This window comes from Eurypyga helias, unplaced genomic scaffold (genome assembly GCF_000690775.1).
Source record: "Eurypyga helias isolate BGI_N326 unplaced genomic scaffold, ASM69077v1 scaffold1288, whole genome shotgun sequence".
Lineage (NCBI taxonomy): Eukaryota > Metazoa > Chordata > Aves > Eurypygiformes > Eurypygidae > Eurypyga > Eurypyga helias.
Window position 1 is genome coordinate 15,323 of NW_010266087.1, and position 22,306 is coordinate 37,628.

A 22,306-nucleotide genomic window follows, 5' to 3' on the forward strand; every position below is an offset into this window, starting at 1 on the left:
ATGCTTCAGGTCAGAGGTGTAAAAGGAGTCTTTCTGGCCAACCAGAAAATTGATGGGAAAGTTACAACTCTGATAACCTACAACAAAGGCCGTGACTGGGATTTTCTAACCCCTCCAGACATTGATATGAATGGCAAACCAACAAACTGCAAACCTGTAAGTGGTTCTTTTTCACCTATACTTCCTGCACAAGAACTGTTTTATGGTAGGATGTGTGGTAGTTCCAGCAACCCAAGAACTTTGTGCTTTTGGTTTACTAGGCAAACTAGTAGGCAAATCTACTCGTGTTGCATGAGCTGTGGTTTTACAAGGTAAGGACTGGTAAGGTCCAGTCATCTGGTAGAGTCAGTTGTCATGACTTTCCATTGCACTGCATTTCTTATTGTGGATCTTATTTTGACACAAAGAGGACGTTCTTGTTTGTCAAATACCCAACCCAGTTCAGAATAATCATGACAACAGTCATTTGAGTTTGGATATAAGGACCACATCATCAGTTGCATAGAGAAAATGTATTGGTAAGCTCTATCTTTCATCATTTTGTTTCATGTTAAACCAAGGTAACTCTTGGCTCCCTGTTAAAGGGAACTCTTGATAGTTGCTGGGAAATACATGCTACAGTTAACTGCATGAAAAAGGCTTTTTTTTTTGTAAGATGATGTTATTTCCCTTTGTTTAGATGTCCCAGCTACCCATACTGTTTTGTTACTGTTGTGGCTGTACTGAAAACCTTGTGTTTTGCTCACTGACCTTCTGCTCCTGGGGACTCCAGGCTCAGCAAAATAAATGTTTTTAGGCCTGCCACTGACAGAGATTTGATCCCTCTCCATGTAACAGAAATGGAGAGCTGGAGGTGCTGGCTCCCTTTCCAAGAGTTCAGACGATGCTGTGTGTTTCAAGCCTGCAGGGCCTGATCCGGAGCTCTCTGAGACGAGTGCAGGGACTGCAGTGGCAGCAGCTCCCAGGCAGTGCTGGCAGCCTGCTCCGGGTAAAGCTCCTGGTCAGATTGCTGTGAGCGATACGACCTTTGGTTGCTGCTGCCCAGAGCAAGAAGCACTAGGCTGGTTACCGAGGAGACGTGATCAGATGTGTTCAAAGTCATTATGTTATTTTACATGCTACTTTACGAGAAACAGTTGTTTTTAATCATCATTGTATCAGTTACCTGGGACTAAAAACCATGCAATACTTGTTGCTGTTAGTTATAATTTCTAAGCAATTGTTCGGTCACGATGTTTTGTTTGTTTTTTTTTATACAATAATTTCATCCTGACTTTTTTGAGTTTAGAAATCTTTTTGCTGAGACAGTGGCAGACGATGCAGACATCATCAAAGGTTCTTGTTAGTTGGATAACTAAGATTAGTATTTCAGACTGGACTTTGGTTCCATGGGAAATAGCCATTCTCTTTCTCCACAAAGACATACACTGTAGATGCTGCTTTCTGACTGGGTTTTCATTATGATAGAAGCATAACTGTTACCAGTTGTTTGCGATTTTTTAAAACCTGTCATCTTCTCTCCCCACAAGCCTGACTGCTACCTTCACCTCCATCTCCGCTGGGCAGACAATCCCTATGTTTCAGGAACAGTCCATACGAAGGACACTGCACCAGGGCTCATAATGGGGGCAGGTAAACGCATAGATTTATTTTTTAAGACCTGAAATGTAGCAGCAGTTCTTTATAGATCTAGTCTTTTGGTTTGTAACCATACCATGCTAGAAACATTGATAATATAAGGCTTTTCATGCAGAATGGGATCTCTTTCATGGGATCTCTTGAACACTTAATAAAAGTTAATTGAAGTTCCAGAGCTGTGTCTTTTGGACAGACATGTAACAGAATACTTCTCTGGGCTGTGAAATATCCCCTTCCTTATTAGTGCAGTGTGGAGGAATGATGGTGGCTGAAGGACTTGTCCTGCTCTCTTTTTCTGTGGAAGTGGGGTGTAGGGCCTCCAGCATCATGAATAGCCCAGCAAATCCAATAAACTGATGTGAGCAGTGACCATGCCTTTGTTCTTTATGCTTTGATACAGAGAATTTTCACATAATTTTTATTAATTCCCTTTTTTCCTAAAGATAGATGAAATGACAACAGTGCTGGCTGTGGCATCTCCATTATAACATACATATACAGCCAACGGTACTGTGAAGTGGCATTTAATAAAAGAAATCCTATTGCAATGTTGACTACTCTTCAAGAAATATATTCATGTAACTGGTTTACATTGTATCTTTGTGATTCACCTATTCTTGTAATTTAATATATGTTTCTTTGTTTCAAAATTATTGAAATGATAACCGTTCTCAGAGTTTTTTTAAATTGCATTTTTTTATTCTTATGTTATGGATTATGTTTAAGTGAAATGCACACATGTACTGTTTATCTTTTCCTGAAAGTATATCTGGTTTTAATCAATAATGCTTTCTGCCTTAGCTTACACTAGTCCTTTATATATGGCTTACTAAATTGAAAATTTCCTGAGACTATCAAGGTGAGCATATTTGTTGTTGAAAGAGACTGACAGCTGCCATTACTTCAATATAACTGAAGATTTCAAGTTTTCCCCTAGTGTAAATGGAGTTTAAAGTATTTTACTGGAGACAGACCTACCTGGTGAAATGCTGCTATGTTTTTATTGACAAGAATGAGGCTAAGAATTTATATAGTGTCCTTGTAGATACATTTCTATTACGTGTTTAATTCACATTTTATGAATTCCAATATTTGAAAAAATAGCTTCTAGTTAAGGGATCTTTTTTTACATAAAGGTACTCCTATTCTGATGTAGGTTCTTAATCTTCACCTCATCATATTGTACCTGAATGCCTTGTAGCAAATCAAGCAATGAGGTTTAATTAACTAGTCTGTTACTTCTCTTTCATTTTTCTATGTCCTTGCATTATAATCTGAAGTGGTGAACTGATACTTTTTGAGACACTGGATTGTTTCATTTTGGTTGGGTTTAAGAGCATTGTTCTCTGTGACGATATTAGGGATGGCAGGTTGGAGGTTATTTTGCCCTTCCTCCCTTCCTAGGAAGGTGTGAGATTTTATCACTGTGACATTGTCTTGCTATGCTGGGAAGGTGAACTTGTCAACAACTTTCCTCAAGGTGAACATGAGGGAACCTTTTTGATGCCATCCAGATATCATTAAGAACTGAGGTTTGTTAAATGTGACTTGATTGTGGAGCAACCTATAATGAAAGAGAAATGGTGGAGAGGCACAGTCACTCATAGCAGCTGGCTAAAACACTGGGAGGGATGGTGTGAAAATGGGAAAAATTTGCCCAAGGGTAGTGCATTACATCCTTCCTCTGGTAGAAGGTCATGTAGTTGCAGACAGAGCTAGGAATGTATTTTGAAGTCTTAAAATTGTAAAGAGCAGCTGCATCCCCGTGCCAACGGACAACCTGATTCAACTCTGATTTTGACTTGCATTTACATTATTTGGATGCTCAGGTCATCTGGATTCAGTGCACATGTTCGGTCTTATCTGGCAAACCTGATATCCTTGTAAATGTACACTTCTTATCAGAAATACTTTACATACAATGAGTTTGAATTTCTTCTGGCCCGATCCTTGAAACCGATAATCTTATGCAAATCAACAGCAATACTACGTTCTTAGTGCCTACAGAAATCAGATTATTTGAGCAGCATCACATGCTATTGGAATTTTAATTCTTTAGATTTAGGGAGAGCACATCTTCTGGAAATGACTGAACATGATAAAGATCTGTGAATGTCAGTTGATCACAGTGTGTCTAAGAACCATCGATGCCTTGTACTGTGGAAAGGGAAAATGTGTTCTGAGGGTGAAGTAGGTAAATAATTGCCAATGGAGAGAGGGGAAATATTAATACTCTGGCAAAATACTGTACAACAAACTTATTAATAGGAATGTGTACAATTCTGACCATTAATTTTCAGGACCAATGAGCAGGTGCTAAGAAGGACTACTTGCCAATTGATGGAAATAGAGAATATTTACAAGAGGAACCTCATTAGCTGAAAAAAATCAAGGATGAGAAAGAATACAATTTTTCTTCCTGAAAATGTAACCATGGTGTAGAAACAAGTGATGTAAACGAGTGGACAAGAACTGGAAGTTAGAAAACAATTTCCAACCATAAGACCCATGAAGTTCATCCTCTCAATAAGAGCAGTGTGGTTATCAATCAGAAAGGGGAAAAAAACCCAAAAAACAAAATCAAACCAAAAAAAAGCCCTCAGACATGGAGTTTGGCTACTTTAAAGAAAGCTTATACAGCACACCTGCCTGTGTCAATGGAAAACCTAATCTGTGACTTAAGGATGGTTTTGCTACTGTGCTTGAAATTCAGAGCACAAGGACTACTGAATATTGTCTTAATTTAAAAAATAATTAAATGGTGAATAGTATTAACGCCTAGAGCATTTGGGAGAAATGCAGTAATAGGATGTTAAAACTGCATCTTTTTAAACTCGTATTTACCAATAAAAATTCCACTCTATTAAAGATGCATAAATAGTTCTGAGGAATGCATATTTTTAGCTTATGTATATATGTAAAACATGCAGACAGAATATTAAATTTCATAGCTGCATATTAAAGTGTTCTTTTAAATAACTACTTTTCTCCCTTTAGAAATGTAAGAGGATTTTGCATTTACATTTGATTTTTGTGCATTTTAATCTTGGCAACAGCTTCTATTTCTCACAGCATCAGCTATGAAATGTGTGTCAATTGATGTGTAAATTTTTACTATAAACCTGCAAACGAGTTTTCTATGAAAAATGTTTAGAGAAGTGTAGATTTTTCAGGTTCTAGTTTACAATAATTGTCTGCTTAGCTTCCAATCCAGATGGCAAATCAAGCAAGCAGTAAATTCTGCACATGAACTGAGGAAGTGCTGGAAACTACTTTTTGTCATATTAGGCCTAAATACACTGCGTACATTGTGATAAATTTATAGAATTTTTCACAGAAGTAGCATGCCAGGTTGACACTGCAAAAAGGATGAGGGAGCAGGGAGATGATTGAGCATTTCCCAGTGCATTTTGAAGCGAAGATGCTGCAATTCGTTTGGATTTTTTTGTCATATCATATCTTCCCCCATTCTGATGGCTTGGATCACTCCCTCAGCTTAACACATCTTCAGTTTGCCAGGCAAAAGCTGTCTATCTGGGACACTTAAACACGAATTGGTTGTGTGCTTGTTGTGCACTGTGACTACAGGTTTACAAACCATGACATTTTAGTTTATTGTGCATTGGCTGAAGTGATGTTACAGCTGTATTAATTACCAGTAATCTAGGAAAAGTAGATCTCTCTTTCTGGAGTAGGTATCTGCCTGTATGCTAAATTTAAGTGGCTGGAAAAGATTATCCATATTAGAAGGATTATCAGAGTGTTGCATATGCGGATTATTTCTTCTCGCAGTAAGCATGTCTAAAATCACACGTAAAAATATGGGTAAATGCAGTGATAAGTAGCACTTAAACATGAAAATTAATAGTAAATTGTAAATCAAGGTAATCTCCCATGTTTTTGTGACCCAGTAAGAACCTGCCAGAATGCCTTGTTAATTACTCTCTTGAGATCTGTATGTGTTTTTCGCAGCTATACCACCGTTTCACAGAGCTTGGCTGGCTACTAGTCACCACGAAAATGCATTGCTTTCTTTCACATCCCTGTGTTACTAGCTGCTAAACTAGCATGTGCGAAGTTACAAATAGCTCAGAGAAATACACTGAAGGGTAGTTAGTCGTCTGTATTCTAGTTTTTGGGGCTGGTACCCTGCAGGGATGGAACGTGTGATTTTATTCAGTTACTTTGAAATTAGCTATTACTCAGGACAAGTAAATAAACAAAACAGATTTCCTGTCTCCCAAAGCACAGTTTGAAAAGTTTTATAAGAATGCAAGTCTTAGAAATAAAAGGTGGCTGTGCTTAATCAGAAAATCTGAAATTCAGACCAAAATGTTTCCATCCATTTTCTAATTGTAAGAAGCAAGGCATCAGAACGTAACAACTGCAGAGCCATACTGGCTTAGGTCAAGAGTCCATCTAGCACAGTATCCTTGCTCTGTTGGTGATAAAAGCCTTTAGGGATGTGTTTAAGAACAATTCAGTTGTATATGGTCCCCCAGACCATGGTTTGGAGGAAGGCACACAAATAAGACTGTTTCTGATAAGTCAAGACAGCACCAGATTTACCTTTCCTTAACCGATAAAGCCTAACAGAGCTATCATACCTTGAACTTCTACCCTCAGACATGTCCATCATGACTGGGATCATGCCGCACACATCCTCAGTTTCATCACATGAAAATGCCTTTTTCATGGCCTGTAACATAACCCTCATGTCATTTCAGGTAATTTGAACTTGGCAGGGGTGGGGGGATCTCACAGCAATAAATTGCAGGAACACCTGAACGTGGTCAGGTCATGCCAGTGGTCTCAGGGCTGTAGGTCAGGCTCTGACCTTCCCTTATTTTATGTATGGACGGTGTTGCCAATAATGCCTTCCCTTTATTAGGGACAGAGGATGAATCTCTAACTGCCTTTTAAAACAATGTGTTTAAAATTCCATGGGAAATGTAGAAAGAAAAGTTGAAGCACACTCACAGTAATTTGAAGAGTCATCTTTCCTGTTCGTGTCATTTAGCTACAAGAATAATATAAAATAATATAAGATAAACTTGAGAAACTTCTGTATTATAAACAAAACCTTGAACTGAGGTGGCAAAACACTCAGTGTCACGTCTCAGAAGAGTTTTCAGGCAATTTAGATCAAAAAGTGATATTAAAATGATATAATTTATAGCCCCAGCTAATAACGTCTGCGATTGATTACCCATTCCAGATGCAGTAACTTTTTGAATATAAACATGAATTGCCTTCAGTCTGTTACGTTACTGTTACTTGTTACCACAGATGGAATTTGAGATCTAACAGAGAATGACTAAAAACAATTGCTATGCTGTACTGGCACACCTGAGGAGTTACTGCAGACATTTAAAGCTGCAATAAGGAGCACAGATTTTGGTGTGTTTCACCAGGCAAACAGCACACTGATATTTGTGGATCTGCAGTACAGTCTGAACACTTCAGGATGTGGTGGGAATGGTTCTTACAAACTCTTACAAAGCTTACGAAGTATTGGCTTCTAGTCTTGGGGCTGAACATAATGTGGCTGGTTCTCACCTGTATCACTTGATCATGATGTCAGTTCTGCACATGTGTTACTGGCTGCCAAACTTACACAAATAAGGGTCATAATTTGCCTCAGGTACAGCATGGAAACTTTCAGGATGTTTCAGCTGTACTTTCTGAGAGCTCCTGTGACTTTGTAGTCATTTGTTTGTGATGTTATTAATGCCAGGACTTTTTGCATTTCCTTTGGTTGAGTTGGAGCTGTTGTAAAGGGGTTTACAGGGTGCTATTACATGTGCTTTGTCTGGTTAACTGGCTTAATACAGTAACATGACAAATGAGGTGGGTAGAGAAAATCAAAAAAGAACCTCAGAGAAAAGGTTTCCTTGTGTGCTTGAACACTCTATAAAGTTTGCAAAATTATGTTATATAATTGAGTCTCCTAAAAGATCTGTAAGGTAGTGGAAATTACAGCCTTCATTAATGCAGAGAACCTTATGTCAGCCATCAGAAGTTCCTGCAGGCACACCCTCTGGGTTTTCGCCCTTGACCAGGGGACAGACTACTTTCAAAGGTCAGAGGGCAGTGAGGTCCTTTTCCCCAAAGCACTACACCAGTCTTTACGCCAAGTTTGTCAGCAGTTGTGGTTTTTGACAGAACAGCATTTCTCTCTAATTATAACTGAGTCCACAAACTCTTTTTGCTCATTTACCAAGAAAAGGCAATAAAGGTAAAAAAAAAACCAGAAGTCATGTCTGTCTTGTTACAGAGTGGCAGTTACAAAGCTGTTGCTAATATCTTTCAGTCATTACCATATCAGCTGGATATAAAAGAATCTTTCTAATGGAGCACAAGTTGATACTGTTTCGTTTACAGACCAATTCTTCATTAGCTAAGGCAATTTACCACTGCACTTTTTAAAGTGCAGATCCATAGCAGTTCTCAAAGACTTATGCATATAGGCAGGTTTCAGTAAGTGGTAAAAAGAGGTAGAATAAACAGCATTTATCCAGGAACAAAACTAACAAGGCACTCATTGAAGGTATCTCTGCAAAGAAGGGTGTAGGCTGACAGCAATACTTTAAGTTCTAGCAAGGAAGTAAGTATTTCTATCCCTAGCTATCCCAAAGAAAAAATTCTGTGAGTAACTGCAGAAGCACAAGAATATACCCATTTGCAGAAACATACACCAGTGAAAACTATATATAAAAGAAGTAAGAACAGCAAAAAAAGAGAGTTTTGTATAAAGAGCAAATCAGTTTTCCCTTTCTACAAATCCTAAGAAGGTGATTTCTCATTCAAAACTCTTTCCAGTGACCAGATAAATTTTTGCTACACATAGCTGATGAGATCTAGTCCTACTTGCTTATGGGATCTGTGAGATTCAGGAAAACCAGATCATGTTTCATGATCTTTGCTTACATGAGGGTCTAGGAGTCAAAGGCATAATAAATTGAAAATGGCCATAAACCAAATAGATTTAAATTAACTTGAATTTAGGGGACAGAATATAGCTGAACTCGGATGTGAAGCTTTCTTTTTACATTCGACTCATTAGACAATATTTATGACTTAATCATGCTTAATTTTGCGGGTTTTTTTTTCCTCTTGTTGTGGAAGATCTGCCTACATGAACGCAATGTGACTGTAACTAAAATATGTAATCTTCCAGGGACTATTGGACAGAAAAAACCCAAAAGCTTAATCTATTTCTTAAATGATAACCCCTTTGGGAAGCTGTATGATGGCCCTCGCTACCCTGACTGCATGGACCAAGTCAGCAGGCAGAGCAGTGGGAAGGTGAGGCAGTGCTGACTTAATGGTCGGCTGGCTTTGGAGATGAAGGTGTTTGCAAGGGAAAAAAAAGAGGGGAGTTGTTCATAACTACCCATTTCTCATTCCTTCTTCCCACTTGGTACAACTGCTGTCACATCTAATAGTAGTCATGAAGGTCATCCCTGCACTTTGAGTCCAAGCTGGTTTTGGCATATTTTTTTCCTTATGAGTCTTACATCCACTTCCTCCGTATGATCCTGGTTCTTAACTATGTCTTCAGTCCACGTCTCCTTCATCCTTACTGTATTGACCTTATCAGAGGTCCTCATTGCCTGCAAGAATGGGGTCTTATTTTCAAAATGACACAGCCAACTAAGGATGTGCTGAATTATTTGATAAATGAGGGAGCGTGAAGAGGGTTAGGAAGATGAAAACCCAAGAAGGGACAGTGGCGCCTTCTGAAATGTTAGATGAAGTTGAAAGAAATGAAAGGACTATAAATTTCCTGATTCCACATACATACTCTAACCCTATCTAGGCTGTGCTCAGGGTTAAATAATGTAGAGTTTATACCATTAAGCAGTGGAGCATGTGCAATCCTTATAGTCCAAATAGTGTGTGTATTTTGGGCAGTGGGCGCCGTCATTCCTCTCAGGAACCTTTCAGCACTAATGAGTGCACTCTGCATAAACAGATCTGTTTTGGTGGTTAAAACCAGCTATTTATATAACACAGAAGTGAAATTTCATACCGCTATCTGAACCTCAAGTGTTTTCTTTCCTCATCTCTTCTGCTTAGGAGGATCTGATAACTTCAATCTTATTTATACTGTAAAAACATGCAAACCATATATTTAAGTGAAAATCCCTGCAGAATATCATTTAGAAGGAATATTGTGCTATGATTGCTTCTCCCCTAGAATACTGTAAACTGTCTGGTGGTTTAATAGTTTACTATTTGAAATACTGCACGTTAAAAGATGGAGATCTCAGTATTTGGGATTGTATCTGCTGAGATCATCTTCCACAAGTTTGTTTTAACACTTCTGTTTACTTTGCAATAATCCGAATACTAGCTGCTGCTCCTCAGTGCTTTTTGTCAAAATGTTCAGTAGCTTCTTGGTGAATATTTAGGTAAATAGGTAATTCTGCTTAGATTCTTTTGTATTTACACACTTTTTAAAACCTCCTGCCCCCTCTTTTCAGTGTGATGTATTTCTCCAGATTCTAGATTTTGCTACTTTGCCGTAAAGTCTTGCAGATAAAACTTTTTTATTTTAACAATTCAAGTTCAAGATGAATGACTTTACAGAATGCGATTAAGGTTAAGATATGGCTTCTGAGTTTATGGGTGTTTCAGACTTGCATCTTAAATATGTGTTCTTCTACAATAATTTTCCAACATGCAGCAACAAAAGTGAAGTGTTGGTTTCACCTCTTTTAGTATTAGTATTAAGTCTCATCGCTCCCACCTGTGCATAGCTAGAAATGTAAAGGAAAAAGTTAAAAGTGTACATACATGTTTTTAAAATATTTATCTGGTGCTACCAGAAATGAAATAAGCCTGCTGACCATCTGAGTTTGGTTCTTGCTCTGACCTAGGAATTTCACACTCTGACTAGGGTCAAGACTAATCCCATCTCTCTTGCTCATGTGGATGCAACCCTTGTTTCCTCCTGTTTCGTGACAGGTAACCTGGGATCCCAGCTGGTTGAGTATAAAGAAGAAATGTACATAACGTCTGACTGTGGGAAAACGTGGCGTCAGGTAGGAAATGGAATCATCAAAGGCACCTGGAAATAATTTTAATGTACCCAGTACAATTAATTCTATAATGCTTAACTAATCTTTATACACCAACTGTTTTGAGGGAAGTGGCTATTATGATCTCCACTTCACTTGGAAACTGGGAAAGATTAAGGAGATCATTTGCAAAAACTCAAATTGGTCGGGCTGTCAGGTTCTGCTGAATCTTGAATATTTTAATCTTTTTAAAGATTTTAGAAGTATCTTGAATAAAGAAACATAGAGTCTGTTTAGGTTTTTAATAATTTAAATTATTTCCTATGCTAATAATGAAGTGGATTTCGTCTAGATCTGGCAGTACAAATATTCAAAGCTGAAAGGCATGATTTAGGTAAAAAGAAATAAATTCTACTTCTTCATACTCTGAAAACTGGTATTTAAGCTTAAACTTTGATCCCCACTGAAACTGAGAAAGTAAAGAGAGTTTGCAAAAAGCAGTAAATCTTTGAATGTCTTTTAGTATGATTTAAACAATTCTGGAATTGCAAACATCGGAAGTATTTTATAGCAAGTCTTGTAGTAGCTGTAATATCATTTGAATTCTGGATGTCTTTTCCTTCCAGTGCCTTGTGTCAATTTAAACACCGTGCATTTATTATGTATTTTTTCCTAAATTGTTCTGTCTAACCAGTGTTTACACACAGGGATATTTTCTTTTTGAGTGTAAATAGCAACAACAGTCATGATCGTAAAATATAAGGAAGCTCTGGAATTACTTATAATTTATACCCGGGAATAAAACAGCACTCAAACCACCAAAGTATGTCAAAAAGTAATTTAATTTCAGTTAAAATAGTCTTTTAGTGTTCAGCTGAAACAAAATTCAGTTGTGTTATTATCTTAGAAGAAGTAAGTGTGAAAATGCTCTCTCTAGTGTTATTGAGCTCAGGGAGTGTGAGTTTCTAAAGAGGGAAATACAAACAGTGTCTTATATTGCTATTGTAGGATGCCATTAATACTCCACAGAAGGACTTTTTAAAAGAAATACACTATTTTTGTCATGATAATGGCCTTTGAGGTTTAAAAAAAAAAAAAATTTATGCAAAATTCCTTCTTGAATTGTAGCAGATGATAAATAGGTGTTTAGATGCATAAGTCTTCCAGTATTTATAGTGGGTACTGAGTTGTCTAATACGTCACAGAGACCTCTCTAATAATTTACTGTCACCATGTTCCAAAGTTCTATGGTTTTTCTGGAGGGGAAAAAAAAAAAAAAGGAAAGGGGGAAGGGGGCCAAATTCGTATTTTCACTGCTTTTATTTGTGTGACACTCAGGCAAATGATATGTGATGAAACTTGACCTTAAGATGACTATTCATGCTGCAAAACCAGGCACAAACTGATTCCTCATTGTGACAGTCCAAATGTAAAGCATCATAGCTGGCTTTGTAATTAAAACTACCACAAAGCCTAGAACTTACTCAGTGTTTGCCATTAGAATGAAAATGTTGATTATTGTATGTATTTTATGGCCTCGCTGTTTATGATCAAACAGTTGTTCCAGAGGACAGCAGTACATTTCCTTTCTCTGTTGGAGTTCATGCAACAAAAGACAAGGCTTCAGTCAGATGATATGGGAATTGTTTAGACAGTAAATTACAGGTTTTCTGAGCTGGCAAAAGGAGAGCAAAGCTCATGTTTTGGCACAGCTCTGTGGGTGGGTTTAAGTCACTGAATTGGAAACTTTGCAGTTGTCATTAGCGAGTGCCTGTCACCTTTCTCACATGCCACACATTATACTGCAGAGCTGTCAACAGCCTAGAAGAAGAGCAGTCTGTGCTTCAGTAGTGGCAGAGCAATGCAGAAAAGTAAATATAAAGGACTTGGGGAAAAAAAGCAGTTCAAGGAACTAATTAAAAGCTTTCCTGAAATAATAGCAGCATTGACTCATAGCAATATGGAAGTGGGAGGAAGGTCAAAGATCATGTAATCCAACCAGGTGCTCTAAGACATCATAAACATGCTAAGAACATCTCTAACAGAGGTTTGCCAGACCTGTTTGTTAATCCTTCACTGTAGGAGATTCTGCAGTCTTCCTATGTGGTGTTTCACCATTCTTCATAGGTTTTTCTGAATATTAAACATAAGCTGGCCATGGTTTTTGCTGTTACTCTTGCAGTTTCACAAATTTTGCAAGGTAAGTTGATTTCTTCTTGTCTTTGTAGAGGAGTGGTGTCCTGTCACCCCTGAATAACTTTTCAGATGTCGAAAGGTGATTATTATGTCTACCTACAGCACAGGTGTTTTTTTCCCCTTGGAAAAGAGTAAAATCAAATTCACTGATTTTTTTTTAATGGATCCAATTTCTAAAGTGCTTTTCCTTTTTGTTGTTCATTGATTTGACTAGCTAATATGACATCCGTCTCCTGAAGCATGGTAAAACTGGATGCAAAATCAGAAATCTTATCAGTACTAAACATAATGAAACGATTGCCCTTGATGTCTTGACATTACTGTCACCTCATTTCAGATTTCTCTTCTTTGCGCTAGCATCACATCATTGACTCAGATTCAGTCTGTGATTCATAACTGGAAGCAGTCCCTGAGTTCCTGAATCTAATACATTCTCAATTTAACAACAATCTACTGATAATTTTCCTTCCATTATTTCTTAACCAGCTGTATACACTTAAAACACAAACCGAGTCCATATTTCCATAGCTTGCATGTGATAAGGTCACATGGGGGTTTAGAAAGACTTACTGTGGTAGGATATACAGCCAGTATTCATGAGTAGAAATAAAAATGCCCCCAGGAGTGTTTTGTGCAATTAAGTAAATACTGGTGATAAATGGAAATGTGAAACAAGAATTACAAGTAGCCACAATATGGCTTGGGCTGGCTCCAGTTGTTCTTCTGCTTTTTTGTTGCATGATGCCAGAGCTGCTTGAAGCATCTCTTGAAGTATCTCTTGAAGCTGTCGCTCTACTGTATACCCTTTTAAGGCAAACTGAAATTTGTGACTGTGTGTTGTACAACACTGTACTTTAAATAGCTGTAGTTTGGGAACTGATTGACAAGAAGCTTAAACCTCCATGCAGCAGCAGCAGCGATCAGGCCTGTAGGAGAAGGGAATCTCACCTTGACGGTATCCGACATGGGCTTAGATTATAAGTGAACCGTGAAGATGTAGCCTAAGGTAAACTTGTGGCACAGATACATCTATTTGGAAGATTTCTCTGTCTATTATACCATGAAAACAATATCATAAAATGTGCTAATGAACATGAAAGGAGCCGGCTAAGTAAATAAATCTTGCATCCTGGGAGAAATGGGCTGTGTTTGAACACAATTTCATACCATACAGGTTTTAGACAATTTTTTCCCTCTGAGGGCCTGTTTTTCAGTCCTGATTTTTAAAATATTATGGTACTCTGTCCAATGCTGATTATGACCTTGTGTATACAGATGAGTGTGTTTTATTTGCTTTTTAAAAAAAATTATTTCTCTTCACAGTTAAGGTTGCCATTGCTATTTCAACAGCATCTGTTATAATATTGTGCTTGAAGTAGGGCAAACAGAGTAAGAGAAAGGTCCGGCTTTCAAAAGAAATTACTTAAATAAAAAGGAGAAAATCGGCAGTAAAAACCTTTTGTTATTTGTTTTGCTACCAAAGAAGCTAAAGCTGCAACAAAATGCTCAGTTAAGCTACTAAAGTTGCACAGAAAGTCTATTGTATGCCTAATCTAGATCTCTGGAACTTTAGTCCAGTGCTTGCTTTGTTGGAATGTTATTTCTCTATGTCAAATCCTTTTGTATCAAAGCAATTCGGAAAAACCTTTGCTTAAGCGAGAGCACTTGTTTTTCTACAGACGTCTTAGGAGATGGATGGTAACACCTTTAAGCACAATAGGAAAGACTGCAGTCCCAGCCTAGTCACCCCTGGGAAGGTCCAACTGGCTTATTCTGTGTAGGAAACCTCCTGTTTCCAGAATTTAGTAATGGATGTCACTTGGTGAGAGAAGCAAGGGCATTTTTGGTTGCTTTTGCTACTTCTGTATCTCAGCGTAAAATGTGTGGAGTGTATTTTTCTAGGATCATTTAAACATGTTTTCATTGTCTTCATGGAGCTCTCCTAATTGCTCCCAGCAGGTGTCCTGGTCTGAAAGAGCTGCTGAAGTTGTTAGGACAGACACAGGAAAAAATATGGAGATCAGAGGCAAGGGAGAGGGAGAGAAAAGAAGTTGACATTATGATTATAAAGCATATAATACACTCAAAAAATTACAGAAGAAGGAAAAAACATTGAAATATATTATAAAAAATATAGTTCTGTAATGGCTGGCTACTAGTAAAGATATTAAGAAATTTGTTACCTGACCTTTAGTTAGTGAAAAGGCATACATCAGAATGCCTGACTCTGAACATAAATACCACTTGTTCCTGGGCTCCAACTTGAGCTCTGACACTGGAACCACCTTTGCCTAAATCCTTTTCAAACTGTTTGTCTTAGTTTTCTTTCTAGAAAGTAGAGATACATATTTACTTTTGTGCTGAACCCCACAGGCATGAAATCATTAGTTCTTTTCAGTGTACTGAAGAGGAATAGTTGCTTTCATAAGGAATTTCATACATTTTGGTTATAAAGTGTTTGAAATGTGTGCAGGAAGAGCATGATATAACGATGGCGTTAATATGCCTGTAATGTGCTGTGCTTTACAGTGTGCTAAATCTGAGGTACTGAAATAATGGTGCATGAGGAAGTGCCATGGGGACTATCTGGGAAAACCCAATTTGTTTAAAGGGATGCAGATACCAGTTTCCTTTGCCTTCAGTGTGATGGTGAAGCTTTTGGAGACTTTGTGTCCCAGCATATACTGTTTCATTTTGATTTGAGCAGAAGTTCAAATAAAGTTTAGAGGAGGATCAAAACTCTGCTTGCTTATCTGACTCCAGCTGATCTCATCCTTTTGAAGTGCATCTAAAATTAATGTCTGTCTTTTTACTGAATTCTATTCTAAAATATGCAGCTGTGTGGAGCAAGTAGATAGGACTGTAAATGCCTCATATCAGGATTTCGCCTGTAAATTGGCAACACTGAAAAACTGATCAGACACTTGAAGCCGTAGGATTCCCATAAAATATGCACTTACCAGATGAGAGGAAGACTGGATTCTGAACCCAAATTATATGCTTACTATTTTTGAAGTAATTGTGAATATGCTGGAAGATGCTTTTTCTCCCCTCTGATTAAATCCTCTAAAATTCCTCAAACTATTCTTACTGATAAATCCTCTAAATGTAGCTTTTAATATTGTCAAAAAAAGAAGCATTTAGTATTGTCAGATTTTTTTTTTCATTCGCGAAGAAAAGGTAGCATTTATGTTTTTCACCTTTGCTTTGTAAAAGCATGTAGGAGGCTGCATGTTCATCTATTAACTGCTAAGTGTGTGTACTAACTCTCACTTTACCACCTGCTCTTATGTTAAATGAACTTTCAGAGATTAATAACATGAGTAAACCCTGTCTTAAAACTGATGTCAGATGTAAAAAAGGGAGGATATTTATCTGTGTATTTATTTTAGTACTGGTGATGACCCATAGAAAATGAATGAAAAGAATGTAGGAAATTTTGAATTCTTTATATCGTTAAATCAATATTACATGTACTTTGGTTCAGATCTCAGAGTAGCCTCTGTGTGAAATCACATGTAGTTTGAATTTCAATAAATCATTGGCAATGCAAATGCAGAAAACATGCTTGCACCAATGATTTCAAGTTCTGTACAGTCTGGAGAACATATGAGAGTCACGGACAGCAATACTTTTCCTATTTTTCTTAGAATTAGACTACAAAGCATTTTGTTCTGCAAGGTACACAGAATATGGCAAATACCAATTTAGGGTGATAGGTCACTTCGTGATATATAATAGGAAGGAATGCAGAATGCATACTATGAGAAATACCAGCTTGGGCTAAAATCACTTCAGACAGTTTAATCTGACTGTGATGTGAACCTGAACATTTCCTGAATCACCTGCTTAACTTTCTTCTACAGCTGGGAGAAATATAAGAGTTAACTGACTTTTATGTCCTTTTCAATTTGAAGTGTGGACATTATAAAACATACAAGTCTTTTAATCATGGTTTGCTCATACATTTTATTTCTTCTGGTTTCTACACTTGCTTAGCTGGCCCTTTTTTGTCTGACTTGTAGGTCTTTGAAGAAGAGCATCACATCTTGTACCTGGACCATGGTGGAGTTATTGTGGCCATCAAAGACACTTCTATCCCTCTGAAAATTCTCAAGTAATGCTACAGTCAATTAGAGTAGAGCTGTTGTGTGTTCAAGACCTCAGGCAAAGTTCAGAGTTTAAGATGACCATTTTGATGTGATCATGCATGAAATGCAGGGGGAGTCAGCTTAATTTAACATTTGTTAAGTCAACAAAATGCATGTGGATGTTTTCTTGAAGATTACATGATGGTGCTGAAGGTACCATGGCATAATGCATTAATCATAATAAAATGTTCGTGCATCAGTGTAGATACTTTTGCCTAAAAGGCTATCCTGGAACTCTACAGTACAAGCCGTGTTCAGCATGATTGTTACCTACTACTGGTTTGCACCAGCAGTTTATGGCAATGATGCTCAACCGATGATGCATATGTGGCTTAGGTATCCAGTCAGGATAGTCCATTCATACTGTAGCAAAGCTCTGTCCCGTCCAAGGACCTCGGTGAATGAAGGTGTTGGAGAATAACTGTGAGTTCCTCTGGCCAGAACAATATAATGTAGACTTTAGGAGCCAGTGGGGAAAGGATTTATGTACGCTTGTGGGCTCTGTAGTACATTATGCAAGAAGCCCAGTTCTGAGATATTCATGGACAAATTAACTGTAGTATATGTAGATCCTGTCACATAGTGATAGTGCAGCAAATGACCTTCTCAGCTTCTCAGCAGTAAAGATTTACTACAAACCATTTTGTTCCAAAATATCAAGTTTTAAACTGCATGATAATGAGACAAAATATGGTAGCCTTATGTAATGGCATAGAAAACTACTATCTTCAGCACAGAAAAATCTAAGAGATCTTTATCACTTGTGACTAGGTTCATTTTTGCATAATACTCTCTACACTAATAACTAGTCCACGTACCTGGTTAGCTAGAATGGTAGCCATCATTAGCCAACTATCCCAGAGACGTGGAGGAAACGAACAGAAGAAAAGAGACTTTGATTTGTAAATTTTTGGTGCACAGAGTATTTGGAATATGTTTTGCTGATTCATCAGCATATTTTGAAAATTTTGAAGCTGATTCTAGGAGCTGTGGAGGGCCGTCATCTTGGTGCCTGTGGTTACCACACCTCACACATGTTTGAGCAGTTGGGCTGGTTTGCCTCTCCTGTTTCACTGACCTCCTCCTAACAGGTTTCTAGCTCAGAGACTACTAGAAAGAATGAAGTGTAAATTAACTTGCTCTTGAACCTACAAGGTAGCAAGATTGTTGACAGACCTCAGTTTTTATCTGCCTGAGAATTTCCATTGTTGTAGCAAATTTGTTATATGCCTTCTAATAAAGATGTGGACCTCTGGATATGTTGCTGAGAAAAAGATCACATTAATATGACATACTGTCCAGGCATATTGTATTTTGGTGATTGTAAATCCTGGGCTTCAGTAGCGGGAGGATTTTTTTACACATAAATTAATTCTGGTTTGTATAATAATAGTTGTAAATGCAAAGCGTTTCTGTTTTTTTACAGGTTCAGCATAGATGAAGGCCAGACTTGGAGTACACATAATTTTACCAGCACTTCAGTCTTTGTAGATGGATTACTTAGTGAACCTGGAGATGAGACACTGGTCATGACGTAAGTTTCTGGTTTCATCTCTTTTTTTCAGGTTTGTCTCTGCCCGATCATATTTTTAATTGTGGATATTTGAGACAGTCCTTGCGCCAGTGCCTTTTGCCTCTTGCAGGAACACAGGCTCTGACGCTGATGTTTAAACAGCTCTAATATGCTGCCTGTCTTTGAACTTATCTGAGTGCAGTATTTCAGATTGTAAAGAGGAATTGTAGTTCGTGTGAAATTTTGCAAAGTTGCTGCCAGGGAGAGTGGGATAGTAGCACTGCAAATACAAAATCTGAGAAACATAGCTTAAAATTTACTATTTCCTGCATTTTTCCTATTTTCTACAAATTCTTAGGCAGACTTCAAAACTGTTGAATATCTATCCTGTCTTCTTATGAAAATTGACTTCACAGTGTAAACAACTATTGTTGTCCCAGTAACGAGCATTGCAGTACTTTGTGTAACCAAATATTGTGCTAACATATACGCATTTTTAAATGTGCAGTGACTGAGCCAGATGCTGTGAATAGTTAAAAATACTCAAATTCTGCAACTTAGGCCCCTGTTTTCTGTCTTTTCCCAAAGGGCCAGGGACATCTGGATCTGAGCTGCAGTTTTTACTCCATCTCTAACAAAAATGCTAATATTTTAGAAGTGTCTGAGAGTAAAAAACACTGGTCCAATTAGGGGGAAAGGCACATGCTGACTGCAGCAGGAAAGGGGAATGGACTCAGAGATATGCAGGTTGTTAAGCTCCTATCACAACAGCTCGTGTAATCATTTATATTGAAGCTCAATGTCCTCTTGACAAGCTTTTTCTCCCAGGATTTACAAATAGAGCTGCCTTTGATGTGTACCAGGAGCATTTTCCCCAGGGAAAAAAAAATATAGACCAGTGTGGAGAAGTGTAAAGGATCCTCAGCAAAACAGAAATCCTACCAAGTGTACTTAAAATGTACAGGTATCATTTGGTCTGTTAGTCATTCCTTTCTCCACTGTCCCTTTTATCCTCTGTTACACATACATGACCTGAGAAGAAGAGTATTACTCCACCATCTTACCCTTCTCTCGAGCACAGAGTTTTTTAGTGATATAATATATGCCACATGGAGATACTTATGCCTCTGAGTGAAGGATTTCCATTGAAAGTAGACTTACCAAAAGCTTATCCTGAACTGTACTTACTGGCAGATAAAAAGGGTGTGTGACGGCTATATGCTCTGTGGGTTTTTTTATTATTAAGCATCATTAAAACCAGTGATTTTGTGAAGAGGTGCTTAAATATCTGGCTGATTAGGCTAAAGGGCACGTGTAAAATGATACCTTTTTGGAATCATCCATCTGAAATGTACTAAACTGTAGCTAGATTTGGTATCTGAGCCCAGATAGACCAAAAAAACCCCATCATATGACTTTTAAGTTTCTAAGGGCAGAACAAGAGTCTGAGTCCAGCATTTTGATGCCAGGCTTGTAGCTTACTTTTCAGCTAGTTCTGCTGAACATGGAAGACATCAAACACTTACTGTCACAGACTGGCCCTGAAAAGACTTGCATCCTTCCTACCAGACTCTAAAGATAATGAGAAGAACAGACTTACAGTGTGTGTTTCCTTGGTGCCATTAGATCAACTTCCTTGCCTTTCCTACTGCTTTTGATTGGGTGTTCGGGTTTTACCTTCAGGGTGACGTTGTCTGCCCAGTGGTGCTCTCTGACTTTACATCAAGATATTTGTCATTCTTTCTGGCTTAGGTCATATTATCTCAAAACCACACTTGTACCGAGTTGCTGAGCATGACTTAATCTACACTGATTTGCTGCTTTTGAGAAATGTCATCCACTGATACACACTCCCAGGGAAAAAAAAAAAATCAACAATCCATTTTTTCCATTTTATTAGATAAAAAGTGTTTTTTCTTCAGAACATGGTAAGGTGAACTTCTATATGGTAATGGAAATAAATTAACAGTGTCCTTCACCCTAAAGAATCCCCAAATCCATTACTAAGGACCTAGTCTGACATTTTTTACGTGTACAGGAATTTCATTTTCTCCCTTTGGTAGGGAGTTTGATTGAACAAGGACTTTGAGTAAAGAGTCCAATGTCAAAATCTGCATAAATTAGCAGAGATAACATAATTCTGAAGTACGAAGGTAATAACTGAAAAAGTATACAGCAAAACTGTGGAACAGAGACTTTTATTTAAACCTTCTATCATAAACTCACAGAAGAGTCAAAGAATATTTTACTTGTATGGAAAGCAGCTGTTACTGTAGGGTAAAATCCTGGTTCCAGTGAAGCCAGCTTAGGGATTTCCTTGAAGGTTTTTAATTTTTATTAAAACAAAAATCCACAAAAATATTATCTGGGAAAGACATTAAGGGACCTGGTAACACTGTATGCAAGAGAGATGTCTCATTCTTCAGCATGGTGACTGGGACGCTTACCTGACTCGTAAGAGACTTCCTTTTGCATTCCTGTTCCGACCTCACTTATCTACAGTGAAGTGGTCTGGAAAGCTTTACTGAAGCAACAGGCAAACGTGAACCTGGTTGCCTCAGTTCTTCACTTCAGAAAGTTTTGTGCTTTCTCCAACACAGAGGAAAAACAAATGTTGAGTTGTCAAAAGTTTTCATAAACTGAGTTGTCATCTGCCAGTCGACATTAATCTAAATCATTCATCCAAATCCCCTGCAGTATTCAAAATATGTGCACTCAAATGCCAAGGAAAATATATTTTATTCCATTGTGCTTTGCAACAGACCTAGTTAAGATTTCTAGGAGTTTTAAGAAATAAAGTATTTAAAAATTTTAGGAAGCTCATTCTGTGTAATAATCAATTTCTAAATAGACCTAGTTAATAGTTTTAGGAGAGAGAAGCGATAAAGTATTCATAAAGTTTAGGAAAATAATTCTGTGTAAAAATCAATTTCTGAATGGAGAGCTCAGATCCACCATTTATTGCTAAATTAATACATAAGGTTTGCTAAGAAAATTCCTCAACTTACTGATATATATTAATCAAAATAGTGCATGGTCTAGCAGGCTTTATTTTGTTCTAAATTCTTTAAGAATTAAAGTTACTGTAACCCAGTGTTAACAATATATTATATTTGGGAAAAATTACTTCATAATGCTGGGTTGAGTAATGGCCTAATTCAGTGGAAAAAGGAAGACATTTTTTGTGTCTGAAATATTGATGTTCCCCTCTGAAGGAAGCAGTTCATATAATGAAAGCTTGAAACCTGTTAAAATTACTTCTAAATCACAGTTCAGCTTCTGGGAGTGCTTCCTAAACCAAATTATTTAGATTGTAGTATAAACTCAGTAGGCACCTATGGTACCACAGACCATGGCCCCTTTTAAAAGGCCAAAAAGAGGTTATATAAAAGGACTGCTTTTTTTTTTATGTCAGATAGAATCAAAATCTTTGTGGTGGGGAATTTTATTTTTTTCCAGGGGGATTTTTTTTTTCAAAGGTCTCGTAGAGATGCTGCTGGGAACTTTATGACATCTCTGAAGTGCAGAACTCCTACATGTGCATCCTGCTTCTTGAAAGTCTATTACTGCATTCTTGTTGGGTTCCTAGGTGATAATGAAAGCAAGAAAATAGTCTAATTTAAATTTAATTAAAACAAGCTGGATATGATATTAACAGGTGTTAGATATTAGGGAGAATCATCTCGATTTTTGCAATTTTCAGTTCTGCTAGGAATGTCCACCTTAGGTTTAACATCAGTAACAGCTGACATTAAGTGTAGTTTGTGGGGGTTATTGTTGTG

General features: G+C 37.5%; 1 protein-coding gene across 1 annotated transcript in view; it reads left to right on the forward strand.

The window, feature by feature from the left end:
- LOC104513535 (VPS10 domain-containing receptor SorCS2-like) overlaps positions 1-22,306 on the forward strand; it is a 76,224-nt gene that overhangs the window by 11,690 nt on the left and 42,228 nt on the right. The window contains exons 4-8 of the mRNA XM_010156933.1: positions 10-156; positions 1,530-1,632; positions 10,612-10,688; positions 16,886-16,977; positions 18,438-18,545. Of these exons, the coding sequence (XP_010155235.1) occupies positions 10-156; positions 1,530-1,632; positions 10,612-10,688; positions 16,886-16,977; positions 18,438-18,545 (527 nt within the window). The remainder of the gene's footprint in view (positions 1-9; positions 157-1,529; positions 1,633-10,611; positions 10,689-16,885; positions 16,978-18,437; positions 18,546-22,306) is intronic.